The sequence below is a fragment of the Cibotium barometz genome, chromosome 10, assembly GCF_041138505.1.
Source record: "Cibotium barometz isolate CiBa-2024 chromosome 10, ASM4113850v1, whole genome shotgun sequence".
Lineage (NCBI taxonomy): Eukaryota > Viridiplantae > Streptophyta > Polypodiopsida > Cyatheales > Cibotiaceae > Cibotium > Cibotium barometz.
In genome coordinates, this window is record NC_141055.1 from 54,012,647 (window position 1) to 54,025,896 (window position 13,250).

Genomic DNA, 13,250 nt, shown 5'->3' on the forward strand with positions numbered 1-13,250 from the left:
CATCATTCTATCGAACGTGGTCGGGCCATTCATAAGACCAAACAGCATAACCAAAAACTCATATAGTCCAGATGACATCCTGAATGCCGTTTTGTGTATATCCTATGGTGCCACGCGCACCTAGTGATACCCACTCTTAAGATCAATGTGGCTGAAACATGCAAACCCATCAAGTTTATCGAGGATATCATCTATGCGCAGGATTGGAAACCGGTTCTTGATAGTAAGCTTATTTAAAGCCCGGTAATCCACACACATACGAAAGGAACCATCTTTCTTCTTATTTAAAGCCCGGTAATCCACACACATACGAAAGGAACCATCTTTCTTCTGCACTAGCAAGACCGGTGAGCAATATGGCAAAGAGCTTGGTGGAACCAAACCTCGGTCCAAAAGCTCCCTCACCTATTTCATAATCTCCTCTTGCTATGTTCCGCTTACCCTATATGCAAGTCTATTCGGTGGGGAGCTACCCGGCACCAAATCAATGCGACGATCCTCGGGTCTCTCAGGAGGTAGCTCTCCTAGTAATGCATCTGCAAAGCAATCCTTGTATGCATTTAAAAATTTCAGCCTTTCACTTGTGAGAGTATCTACGCATACATCATTATATTCAACCTTATCACAAACAAAGACTAAGTACGCAGAAACACTCTTTCTCATTGCTTTATTAAGGAAGACCACTTGGGCAGCCATATGGTGACATCGCCTTTCTAAGGCATTGGAGGGTGAACTGTTGGAAATAAGTGCACACTAGGTGTACTCTTTTCCTAGTCTAGTATAAACTTTTGTCTTGAGTCTTGTGTGTCTGCCATGTGGCACCTCTATAATTGTCCCATAAGTCAGTGAGTCTACTCTATCTTGTACTTCTCACCTATATATTGTGTGCGTCACATCAATGAAAGAATAAAGCTTGTGTCTTGTCTACACTCATCTCAAGGTAACTCTTTGTCCTTCAATCTTGTTCTTATTTCACTTCTAGTTTGCTATCATTTCAGTTTCAGTTTCAGCGTTGTCTCTCCCCAATTTTTCCTACATGGTATCAGAGCAAGTTTATCCTGGCTCCCCTCATCCTTGCCTCAAGCTTCAGTTCACTTCAACCCACTTCAACTCGCCTTCAACTCGCCTCAGCTCTCTGCTTCTACTTCAGCTCATCCTCAACGTTTCTTAGCTCGTGGTTACTCTACTTCACCCCGACAACTATCTTCAGTTCATGGCAGCTCATATTCAGCTTCAAAGTGTGGCGCAATTCCTCATGACAGCTCATCTTTAGCTCGTGGCTTTCAAGCTTCAGCTCCGCGTCATTCTACACCAGCTTGCCGTCAGTTTTGGGCCTCATCTTATGGCATCCTCAGGGCGATTTCAGTCAGCCTGTCATCGCCTTCATTTGCTGCTCCCTTTCTTCATGAAGCAGCCCGCATACATTCAGATTTTTGTTGCCTCAATTCCAGCAACTTGTCCACTCACTTCATGGCTGCACAACTCCATGGATATACCTCACCTATGGTCAGAATCAGCTTGACACTTTGCTACGGTTCTGAATCCTCATTGGATCATGTTATGCTGTTGTTTTCTCACATGGGACAGCCCCTTCATCTTTAGTTTATCAGGCTGCTCCTGGTTCTGCAAATTTTGAGGTATGGATGCTCTTCGTTTAACAATCCTCAGCCTGGCCCTAATGCCCACTACTTTCACGACTAGCAAGTTCTTCATGCTTCATGATTACTTTCAGCATTCATGGTTTACCCCTCTGGATAGACTGTCAAAGATATGGTTTTGAAAGAGGGAAGACCTGCTCAAGCTGGAGTAATCAAATCAGGATATCTAGATGTAATTTTCAGTCTTCTACTTTCGAAAAAACTCAAAATATAAAAATTTAATTTTCAGTTTTCATGGGATTAGACACTGCCAAATATGGTAAGACCTTCCCATCTCTCTCATATTTGTCTATGCTTTCATGCTATCTACCACCATTGATCACCAATGATGTAGATCATGGGGTAATGTCATGTCTATTTGTCTACATGGACTTATCTTTGTCCCTATCCAAGAGGCACCCCTGCATTACCCACTCTAGCAGGAGGATTGCCCTTGAGGAGGGATTATCTATCAACCTCCATCTCTCTGTCTATCTACAATCAGTCAGTCTCTCTGTCTATGTGTCTATCTTGTGTGATCTTAAATGTCACATGTCTCTGACACTCTGTCTATCAGTCTATATGCCTCTCTTTTGTGGATTAGCTACCCACATTCTCTTGGCATTTTCTATCTATGTCCCCATTTATCTTCTATCTGTCAGACTCTCTCATGTCTATCTGATAGTCTCTCTCTCTGTGGGACCACTCTACTGGCTGATTGCCTCTCTCTGTCTGTCTATGATCCACTCTTGTCCCTACCCTTGTGGACCCATATGAGGATATCACTTGAGGAGGGGTGTCTCAGGATCTTTGTCTGTCATGTCTGTCATGTCTTCTGTCTTGTCTCTCGGTCTATCGGTCTTTATGTCTGTCTTCTAGTCTTGTCTTTCTGTCTTCCTCCTAGTGTCCACTTAAGGAGGGTATTGGAAATAAGTGCACACTAGGTGTACTCTTTTCCTAGTCTAGTATAAACTTTTGTCTTGAGTCTTGTGTGTCTGCCATGTGGCACCTCTATAATTGTCCCATAAGTCAGTGAGTCTGCTCTATCTTGTACTTCTCACCTATATATTGTGGGCGTCACATCAATGAAAGAATAAAGCTTGTGTCTTGTCTACACTCATCTCAAGGTAACTCTTTGTCCTTCAATCTTGTTCTTATTTCACTTCTAGTTTGCTCTCATTTCAGTTTCAGTTTCAGCGTTGTCTCTCCCCCATTTTTCCTACATGAACTAGAGCAACAGCTTTCCCAGTTACTCCGAGCTGGATTTATCCGGCCCTGATCCTCGACCTTTCCTGCACCTATCTTATGCAGAAGAAATTTAGTCCGCACGATTATGCATGGACTACAAGGCTCTTAATAAGCTCACTGTGAAGAACAAGTTCCCAATGCCCAATATTGAGTATATCCTTGAGCGACTCAATAGTGCAAAGTTCTTTTTGAAGATAGACCTCAATAGTGGCTATCCTCAAGTTCGGATCTTTATGGCTAACATTCCAAAAACAGCCTTCAAGACTGAACGTGGCCACTACGAGTTTGCAGTGATACCATTCGGTCTCACCAATGCACCGACGACGACGTTTAACAAGATGATGTCTCGGATATCTGTAGAGATCATAGGAAAGTGTGTGTTCACCTTTTTAGATGATATAATTATCTTTTCTACTACTACAGCCTAGCACGAGCACGATGTTGAAAAGGTCTTGCAACCGTTGCAAGACAATGCGTTGCGCTCTACATCAATGCAAAAAAGAGCGAATTTGGGATAGAAGAAATTCATTATCTGGGATATGTTATCAATGCAAACGGGGTTAGCCTCAACCCTCAAAAGGTCAAGACAATTCTCAAGAGATCCACTCTTTTGTAGGTCTCTGCAAGCTTACAGTTCGCATATGGACAAGTTTCCAACCTTTTAGCACCTCTTATAGATCTGCTCAAGGGCATCAAGAGACGTCGACAGAAATGGCTTTCGAGGAGGAAGGTGGGGGACTAGCCCTTCAAGTTTCTCACCTTTGCATCTCGATAGTGCTAGTCCAAGCTCCATCTACTGGTCACTGGACTCCTGGTTCGAGCCAGAGATGGGAGATTTGTGGCAGCATTGCTGCATGGCACATCGGGAGAGCTCGACACAACAAAGCCATCGAAGGCTCCTTACCCCGCTACGGAGTCCATCACGAGCATCTGGCTCGATATCATTCATAACCTCCACTACCAATGGGGGAAGCTTCATGGTGGTTCTGACCGTATGCAAAAGCGTCGTGAAGCCTTCCTGAGGCTCTGGCGACCTAGTCCCTCTCTCACAAATAGTGGTGTTGGCACTATAGACCACCTATGTGGTTATCCTCCCCCCACGCCCACCCCTTGTATGAGAGCCTTCTCCTCATAGGGCAGCCAGTCGGAGGAGAAGAGCATCCCTTGCCTCCTCATTTCCTCACCTATTCTCCAGCTCTGCACGCATTGCAAGAAGCCTTCCCTTCCTCTCCAACAGCATCAAACTTCCATCTACAGCAAGTTCTCATTCAACCCATTGAAGCTTTTCTCAAGCGCACAGGAGACCGATTCAGCCATCTTTACTTTCTATGTGTGCAAAAGTGTTAACACCAAAAACTTATTTTATGCACTACTGAAACCAGACAAACTGAAAACATGAAGCAAGAACATTAAATATAAGCAAACACAAGAGCTGTGTACCTAATCCTAGAGGCTTTTCCAGCAGCCAATCCTTCCATTGCAATCTGCTCCGCTGGCATGCCCATTAGCTCCTCCAAAGGCATGGCTGTCATTGTTTGAAGAGCCATGTTCCCTATTCCCATAGAGGCCATGTTACGTAGAACATCGACAGTCCCTGAACCCATTTCAGCAGGCAAGACGATTGGTTTAGACACTTGCATCACTAGCTTTCCACTGCCTTTTTCTGACTGAAAATGCACAGGATTCATGGATCTCAAAGTGCCTCCATCTTTGACAGTAATAGTAGCACCTAAGCCCCTCCCAAGAGGTTGAGGCTCCTGCTGCTTAGGTGTGTTCTTTGGAAGTGCCTTCTCTTTCAGTCCCCATTCCTGCATCAAAGCTTCAGCCTCGGCATCTTCTAGGGTTTTTTCTTTCATTCCCTTGGTCTTGCTCTGCATGCTTTGAGCAGCTTTATAAGATTTCGACTCTGCTGCTCCTATCATGGATGTGGTTTCCTTGTCTTTGTGACTGTTTGCAGTAGACATTTTGTTCGTTGCAGAAGTAGCACCTGATCTCTTGTAAGTGGAGCTGGAGGCCTGAATATGTGCAGCTCCTGGACCTGCATCAACAGAAGCATTGTCCAGCAAAAGCTCTGGAACATTTGGAAGACTTAAATCAAGACCAAAACCTCCTTCTTCCAAGAGAGCCTCTTGTTCAAACTGCTTCAACAACCGGGCACGTGGAGATTCAGGCTCATTGTCGGAATTCCTACCCAAATGATTGTCCCCTGATTCTAGCATATATAGAAACTCCCCTGCGACAAGATCAACTTCTTGATCTAGGTTATCATCGAGCACTTTCTGCCTTGCTTCCACTGTGCCCTTCTTATGTCTTTTGGCACCAGTGGTGTTGACATCTTTACTTGTGCCTCGAGCATTTTCTTGCTTATGAGCTGCATGATCACTTTCCCCGAGCTTTTCTTCCATCTCTGGCATTCCCTCCAATATCTCCAGATGAGCCCGTTCCTTGGCACTGGTTCCTTGCAAAAGTGACTCCAGAGTTTTCATCACCATCTGGTAAGTCACAATCTCTTTCTTCTCACCATCCTGTGAATCTGTGGTAGCTTTCTCACAATCATGCACCCCTTTCCCTTCCTGCACTGATTCTAGCTGCGAACTCTTCTTACCCTCTGCTGTCACTTCTGGGTGATCCTCCTCAGGTTCTTCCTCCCTTGCTTCTTCCTTGTTTCTATAACCTTTGACTGCTTCATCAATCTCCATACCTTGGTCCACAACCATGAAGTCCTGCTCGTTTTCAGAAGCATCGTCCTCCAGTTCTGCATCTCCTACATCTCTTCTTCCAACATCATCATTTTCAGCAGATTGCCCTGGGGTAGAAGGATCCAAGTCCTCATTGGTCTGAGATGAGGTTCTCAACCTGGGTTCAGAGTTGTCAACAGCATCGAATGCATCCTCAGAAGAAGCTGTTCGCATCCCAGCCTGTGAATCAATGACTAGGTAGTGTTGCACCTCTGCTTGCTGCTGCCCTCTGACATCTCCTGCGGCTTCTAAGATAGAAGGCTCATCCAAGTTCAGATGTTCCATTGCATCATCGTAGTCATTGCCTGGCTCTGAGACACTTGGAGAGTGATTACTATATGTGTTGGCCGTCCTGGTCCTTGGAGTTCCGTGTGCTGAATTTGGAAGACTGTAAGAGGTTTGCATTGATGACCGACGATGAGATGAACCTTGGAACTTAGATCTTGCCAAATCCTTGTCAAGAACCTCATAATTGAAGGTGATAACCAATTTTCCTCCTTTAGCCTTACCTGAGAGGTCCAAGCTGATGTTCCAACTGTTCCCTTTCTCCAGCTCACCCTTCTTCTCATCCATATTCTCAGGAAGCAGCCGGCTAAGATCAAGCTGGTGCTTTCCAAGGTCTAGTTCTTCAACATCTGGAGCCACTACAGATACAATAAAGGCCTTGGACATAAACTTCATGGTGTTGGACTGACCCTTACTGCCATACACAGTGCACTTCATGAAGAGTGTCTCTTCGAACTCTGCAACACCTTGAAACACACGGCTAGGCATGGTCTGCACTGCACCTTCTTTAGTCTCCTCCTTCCTCATATGCACACATAGACGAAGGCCATTCATAGCCAGGGGCAGCCCCTTGACTGCATGAATGTATGCAGAAAATACACAATGAAATCGCTGCCTGCCAATGTGAGATAGGGCACGGAGGGGCTTCCAGTTCCAGAAACTTTTTTTCTTATCTCCAGAAGAAGAGTCCATCTTGCAGCTAAGTTCAGGAGGATCATCAGGCCAGTCAAATTCTTCAGAGGCAAATGTGTCCGGGCTTTTGATTTGCTGCAGCTGAGGAGAGGCACACCGGTCTAGACGGGAACGAATGTCTGACTTCTCCTCCCCCCAGGAGGGCAAAGGCTGGGAGGAAAGGGTGGAGGAAGTGAAACGGGGACGGGAGTTTGTGGCTGCAGGTTTCTGATCAAAGGTGGCAGAGATTTGACCAGTGGACATGGAGTGCCGTGAGAATGGATGACCTGAGGAAACAGGGGGATCATGGGAGGAGGCCAAACCAGGGAGGAGAATGGGAAAGGCGTCCTTGCTGGGCTCATAGGAGGAGAAGCGTCGGCGGGCAGGAAGAGTCTCCATCCGAGAAAGGGGCTTCTTAGGAGGTGGGGCAGTGGAATCAATCTCTTGACCTTGAGGCTGAGCATTGCCATGCTGATCAGGAAAGGCGTTCTGCTGTGCCTGTGCCTGGTACAACGTCTGACTCAATGCCTCAAGCTCATCTAACAGCTGTCCTCCACCTTGCTGGGTACTGCCCCGCCTTGAGGGAGGCACCCTTTGGGGTGTGCTTAACATCTCTCTCTCTCTCTCTCTCTCTCTCTCTCTCTCTCTCTCTCTCTCGACCTTGCCAATCTCTAGGTATGCTTAATCCTGTGGTAGATCAAAGAGCCATACATTTTTGTGTGGAATCGAATTCGGCCAGTTGGCCAGTGCGATTTGGCATCCTTTTTCACTGACCACCATGCAAGTTATACCTTATGGTTACACATGAAGAAGCACATCCCCACCCATTACTGTTCTGCATCTGTGGTTGATAAGCCCACCATGGATCACTACTTCCATGTGAACCCCAGCTCCATTGCTTCCAAAAAGCCAGTTTTTCTCAGCAGATTTGCAACTCTGCAAGGTCCAATGTCTGGGTTGTAGGCATTACGTAAGAAAAACCAAATTATTGGCACACTCCTGCTTAACATCCACTTCCAATTGAGGCTTTTACAAAATTAAGCAAGACAAAAGCGTTGCTTATTGCCTCTGACCTGTGTCTTCAGCTCCATGTACATAAATCAGCTAGATTGTCTTCACTGGCGACATCTCTGCAATCAAATCAACCTCCAGCTTACTCCAGGGGTTGTACATGCCCCTAGCTTTCAGTTGGCAGAAATGAGGAAAATCGCAGAAAATGTAAGGGAAATGGGTGGCTGAAGGAGATAAAAGTGCAGGCTAGCTAGGCGCTAGGCTCCGCTAGCCTTGCTAAATTTGGCGGCACCTGACCAGAATCCAAAGGACATGCCTGTCTTGGGCCTTCCGTATTCAAATGGTTGGCTGACATAGAGCCCCGATGTCAACGAGCTTTCTATTGGACTACCCTTCTTTGTCATTTTCTTCCCTCGATCCCTATCTGTTGTTTATCTAGGCACGAGCCCCAAGGCACCAAAACCTCCTTTCTTTTGTTGCATTAACTAATGATTCAAACTTACTAGTTTTTACTTAAAATTATCCGCGCAAAATAGCAAAGTATGAGAATTTAGCCTAGAAAATCGATTAGTTTATAAGCATGTCCTTATTTTGACCCGTTTAAAAAAATGCTATTTAGCCTAGAAAATCGGTTAGTTTATAAGCATGTCCTTATTTTGAACCGTTTAAAAAAAATGCTTTTATCGAGCCATGTCTTGGAGAGCTCACGGTACACTTGGCAATTCAACCGGTTAGTTTATAAGCATATCCCTATTTTGATCAATTTTAAAAATGCTTTTATCGAGCCCTTTCTTGATGTATGGAGAGCTCACGGTACACTTGGCAATTCAACCCTCCCCTCTCTCCCCCTCTCCCTCCCCTCTTGGTTGAAGTGTCCCAACAAGCCATGGAGCGGTGGTGTGGAGCAATTCACATGAGGGGATAGAGGCCATTCAGACGGAGGAGATGTGCTCTCTACGTTACATATCTCTCTATATGTCTTGCACGTGCATAATGGCAACGTAGCAAGTGATGAAAGGGGGTATGGAACACTTCACACAAGGGGAGGGAGCCATGTGATTAATCCACACATTGAAGGGGGAATACTAAGACTTGCACTATTGTAAACTTTACTTTATTCATCAAGGCATCAGAGGGGGGATACTAAGGCTTGCACTATTGTAAACCTTACTTAAATAAAATAATAAGTTATAGACTCATCATTTAATACATAAACATATTTTCAAGTGATGATGCACTAACATGTGCTTTATAACTAGAATTGCACCAATGATGACCTCCATAATACAATTCTAGAGTCCAACAGGCAACATTACTTCCCAACAATGTGGTGGCGCACCTTTACATGACCACACTCCACAAAATGGAGAGTGATGGGTGTGCAGTGCTACCAGCAATAAGTAATTAGGCAGTGAGTATTTTCCAAAATCATTAATGTGTTGCAAAATGTGTAAGTAGCACATAAACCACGAGTATGGCTAACAAACTAGTAAATAGATCACGATAACCAACATAATGCATCAAAATTCCACATGCAAAACCTCGTTATGTCCTTCTGAAATGGCTTGGCACCCTTCAATCAATAAAAGTGGACTTTAACAACCCGATGGTGACATCAAACTATCTCTGTTGCCACCCAAAATTGTTATTTTCACAAGAAAGCAATCATAATAGAGCCATTCACATCAATTGTAAGTGTATGCCCTAACACAATTGATGTTGCCCCTCTTTTACATCACAAAATTATGTTTCAAAATGAGTTTCTAATCATCCTAATTCATTACAGCAATGAATTTTAGGGTTAATTTATCACAATGTACATCCTTCACTTGACTATATGTGTGTATAAAATTCTAATGTCAAAAACTTCGCTTAAAGAGGCTGTGTAAAATACAAGTATAGTTTTTAAATTATAATTATAGTTACAATTCATCTCAACATTTACAAAATGTAAACATATCACACATGTAAACCCTTCCTTGTTTGCAAAAGTACTAGAAAAGTTGTATTTTGTATGTTAAAGCATAATAGGATACCACCCAACTAGAGTGCATTTCTCATAGTAGTATTTTTTATTTTTCCTCATAAGCTTCCTTAAGCCTTATGCTTAGAAACTTAGGTCTTTTATACGTGAAGTCATATAAAATTAGTTAAGAATAGTTTTGTATACATATCATGAAGGTATTTTATCTTATTATGTTCCTTGAAAATGTCAATTGTGTAAGGTTTATACTACACAAGGTAAAGTAAAACTTGGAGATCAATAAAAAGATGAAGTTATTGGCCAAAAAAAAAGTATCTATTTCTTTGGAGCATAAATCTATTAGAATTTATGTGATCTAGCATCCATCCTTAGTGGTACCTTAGAATAAGTGGTCTAAGGTTAGAAGACCCTTGTTTTGCTTGATTACTGTGTGTAGGTCAAGTAGGTGACTCCCTGATTATAGTCATCACCTTTTAGTCCCTGATCACCCAACTAGAGTGCATTTCTCATAGTAGTATTCTTTATTTTTCCTCATAAGCTTCCTTTCGTCTTATCCTTAGAAACTTAGGTCTTTTATACGTGGTCATATAATATTAGTTAAGAATAGTTTTATATACATACTATGAAGGTATTTTATCTTATCATCATTGCTTGAAAATGTCAATTGTGTAAGGTTTATACTACACAAGGTAAAGTAAAACTTGGAGATCAATAAAAAGATGAAGTTATTGGCCAAAAAAAAATTATCTATTTCTTTGGAGCATAACCCTATTAGAATTTATGTGATCTATCCATCCTTAGTGGTACCTTAGAATAAGTGGTCTAAGGTTAGAAGACCCTTGGTTTACTTGATTACTGTGTGTAGGTCAAGTAGGTGACTCCCTGACTATAATCATCACCTTTTAGGTGAGTCAGGTGAGTCAGGTGAGTCAGGTGAGAGACCTTAGGGGAGGTGAGTCAGGTGAGAGACCTTAGGGGAGGTGGAGTGATTCTAGGCTTGTAGGTGCCTCCTCAGGTCAGGAGCCTATATAAACAGGGTATTCTACTATGTGGAGAGAGTAGAGTGCATACTTTTGTGTACTTGCTTAGTGCTTAATATACTAAGTGGTCCTTTGTGGAAGTAATCTCTTCATTAAAATTTCATTAGCATGTGTTTATGGTTATGCCTAAGTGGTGACTCTTGAGCACATTCCATTGCTCATTGGTCATATCTCATCTTAATCTAAGTGATTGCATGTGTTGCTTCATTGGTGTGAGTTAGCTTATGTGATAATTATCTCCATTATGTGATTCACTTAATCATTTCCAACCTTAAGCTCACACCATGCCTTTTAACATGGTAACAGAGCTTCTTTCCATGGGAGTGTAGTCCTTCATGTAGGATACATCTTAGTGGTTGTGGGTGTATGTGTGATTTTTTCACAAGCATTCTCTCTTATCATTAAGTGGCATTTTTGGTGAGAGATTCATTTTTTGCATTTGTTGTATTTGAGGGTTGATTATTGCTTCTTATAGTCGCACTTTGAAGCATCAAGAAGGCCAACAATGTTAACATCTTAGTGAGCATTGCTTCGTGACATTACATTCCCCTTTATGCTTGTGTAAGTGGCATAGATAGGAGTCAGGTAGGGAAAGCATTATGATTCATTAGTCTCCTCTTAGTGAGTGGCATATTGAGAGAGGGATCATCTCTGTTAAGCTCACCCTAACATGTCGTGGGAAGTTACCGATCCACTGAGCTTGAGCTATGCTCAAGAGCTCCACCGTAGCTCATCACCGCTATCCTCCCGCACTCGTTGTGACACCGAGGCGATTACTAATCCAACGAGTGGTGCAACCTCTCTCGCGAAGATCGTGTGGAATCTTCGTGGAAGACAATCGTGATGATAGCCTAATCACTTAAGTAAGAGGGAGAGAAGAAGCAAGAGGGAAGCAAGAGAGAACAAGTGATTAGCATTAATCACTCCCAAACCCTAACCCTAAGCACACCACACATGCTAGATTAGAGTTGCGAGAGAGAGAGAGAGAGAGAGAGAGAGAGAGAGAGAGAGAGAGCACTCCACTTCTATTGCACAAATGGGGGAATGAGTTACAAACAAGAGAAATTGGCTTTTATAGTTCCAAGCCTTTTCCCATTAGGCCCCGCCCAAGAGTAAGCGACCCGAGGCACCCAAAACATAGTTACAAGGCTTTTCTCTATGGTTTGGCCAACTGACCAAGATCCTCTTGTCTTCCCTTTAAAGCTCAAGACTTGGGAGCATCTTTAGGGAATTTTCCTCATCAAATGACGGGATTTACAATATAGTGATGAGGTATGAAGCATAGTTATTCGGGCGAAGCGGGGGTGATTAAGAAGTTCCAGGCGATGGGTCATACCACATTGACTAGGCCTGCATCCACCATGGTCCCCCTATCAAGAGATATACCTGGATGGCTGTCGATGATGAAGCTTTGTGCAATGTGTGTGCAAATGACAGAGCTAGTGAGAACTGTAGGTGTTGTGTATGGGCGAGGGAAAAAGGTATGCTTATGGTCCTAATCACCTAGATATTCCTAATCACCTAGATATTCCTAATCACCTAAGAGACTCTCTCTTTTTTTTGGGTCCCCGTGTGGGGTGAGGACTTACATGTGTTTATTGGTCAACACCCCAAAAGAGGGTTTATATTGATTAGCCCATTTGGCTAGATTTGTGAGCTTATCCTTGAGGTTGTCTATGAGTGGCTGGATAAGCTTTAAGATTTGTGACATTGCCCCTTGGTTTGGTGACGAAGTCGAGGGGTGGGGTGGAGCTTCATGGATGAGGTTCCTTTGGTTGAAAGAGTTGGGAGAATTGAGCTTTTAAGTGCCCATGGGTTGTGTAGGCAAGTCCGTATGATTTAGTTAATGAAGAGAGGACTTGCATTTTCGTTGGTCACCAACCCATCTACGTCAATTGGGCAAGTACTAGCTTGGTTGGTGTGGTTTGGGCCACTTGTTGAGGGTTATGCCGTGGGATCCAAATGAGTTGCCATCATTGAAGCCTTGTGCTTCTAAGAGATGTTTGGGCACCCATCGTTGCCAAGTGATGAGTGCCCGTGTGGTTGACAAGGCTTCTAGTTACGAGTAGGTTGTCGATGTTGAGGACAAGCTGTTGATTGTGGCTCTAGGAGCCACATGTGTGTGTTTCCGTCATGGAAGCCTTAAGCTATGAGCACGTTGGTACACATCCATTGTTGTTGGCTTCGCTGTGCTTGGGGTTGCCTAACCTTCAGCCATTGGGCCTTTTGTCATAGCTCCCTGGGGGGAGGAGTTGTGGTTGATGAGCACAGGTTGCATTCTTGGGTAGCCAGAGGCGAGTGTTGCCTTCATAGTAGCCTTGTGGTCTGAGCAAGCCATCAAGGACAAGCCAAAGTTTAAGTGTTGGCTTAGGGTTGGTTTTTGCCGGCTTTGTTTGCTTTTTATGATTGTGTTTTTGAGATGGCCGTTTGGGGATCCAGAGTTCTGTGTAGCCATCATAGAATCCTTAAGTTGCAAGGAGATTCTTGGGCACCCACCATTGATTGTCATGATAATGGTAAGAGATCGGGGTGGTGCGACAGGGAGGTTGGTCGAGGATGTAGAATTAAGGGTGATTGTCGATGTTGGATGGTGTCGACAATGCCCTTTCGACAGGCTTTGGTGCGGCACAAGATG

At 43.8% G+C, this 13,250-nt stretch overlaps 1 protein-coding gene across 1 annotated transcript in view; it reads right to left on the reverse strand.

Moving 5' to 3' along the window:
• LOC147635053 (protein PLASTID MOVEMENT IMPAIRED 1-RELATED 1-like) overlaps positions 1-8,074 on the reverse strand; it is a 72,964-nt gene extending 64,890 nt beyond the window's left edge. Inside the window, exons 1-2 of the mRNA XM_086804303.1 lie at positions 7,654-8,074; positions 4,326-7,516 (exon numbers count right to left, since the gene is read on the reverse strand). Of these exons, the coding sequence (XP_086660429.1) occupies positions 4,326-7,192 (2,867 nt within the window). The 5' untranslated portion in view covers positions 7,193-7,516; positions 7,654-8,074. The remainder of the gene's footprint in view (positions 1-4,325; positions 7,517-7,653) is intronic.
• Between the last annotated feature and the right edge of the window lie 5,176 nt (positions 8,075-13,250).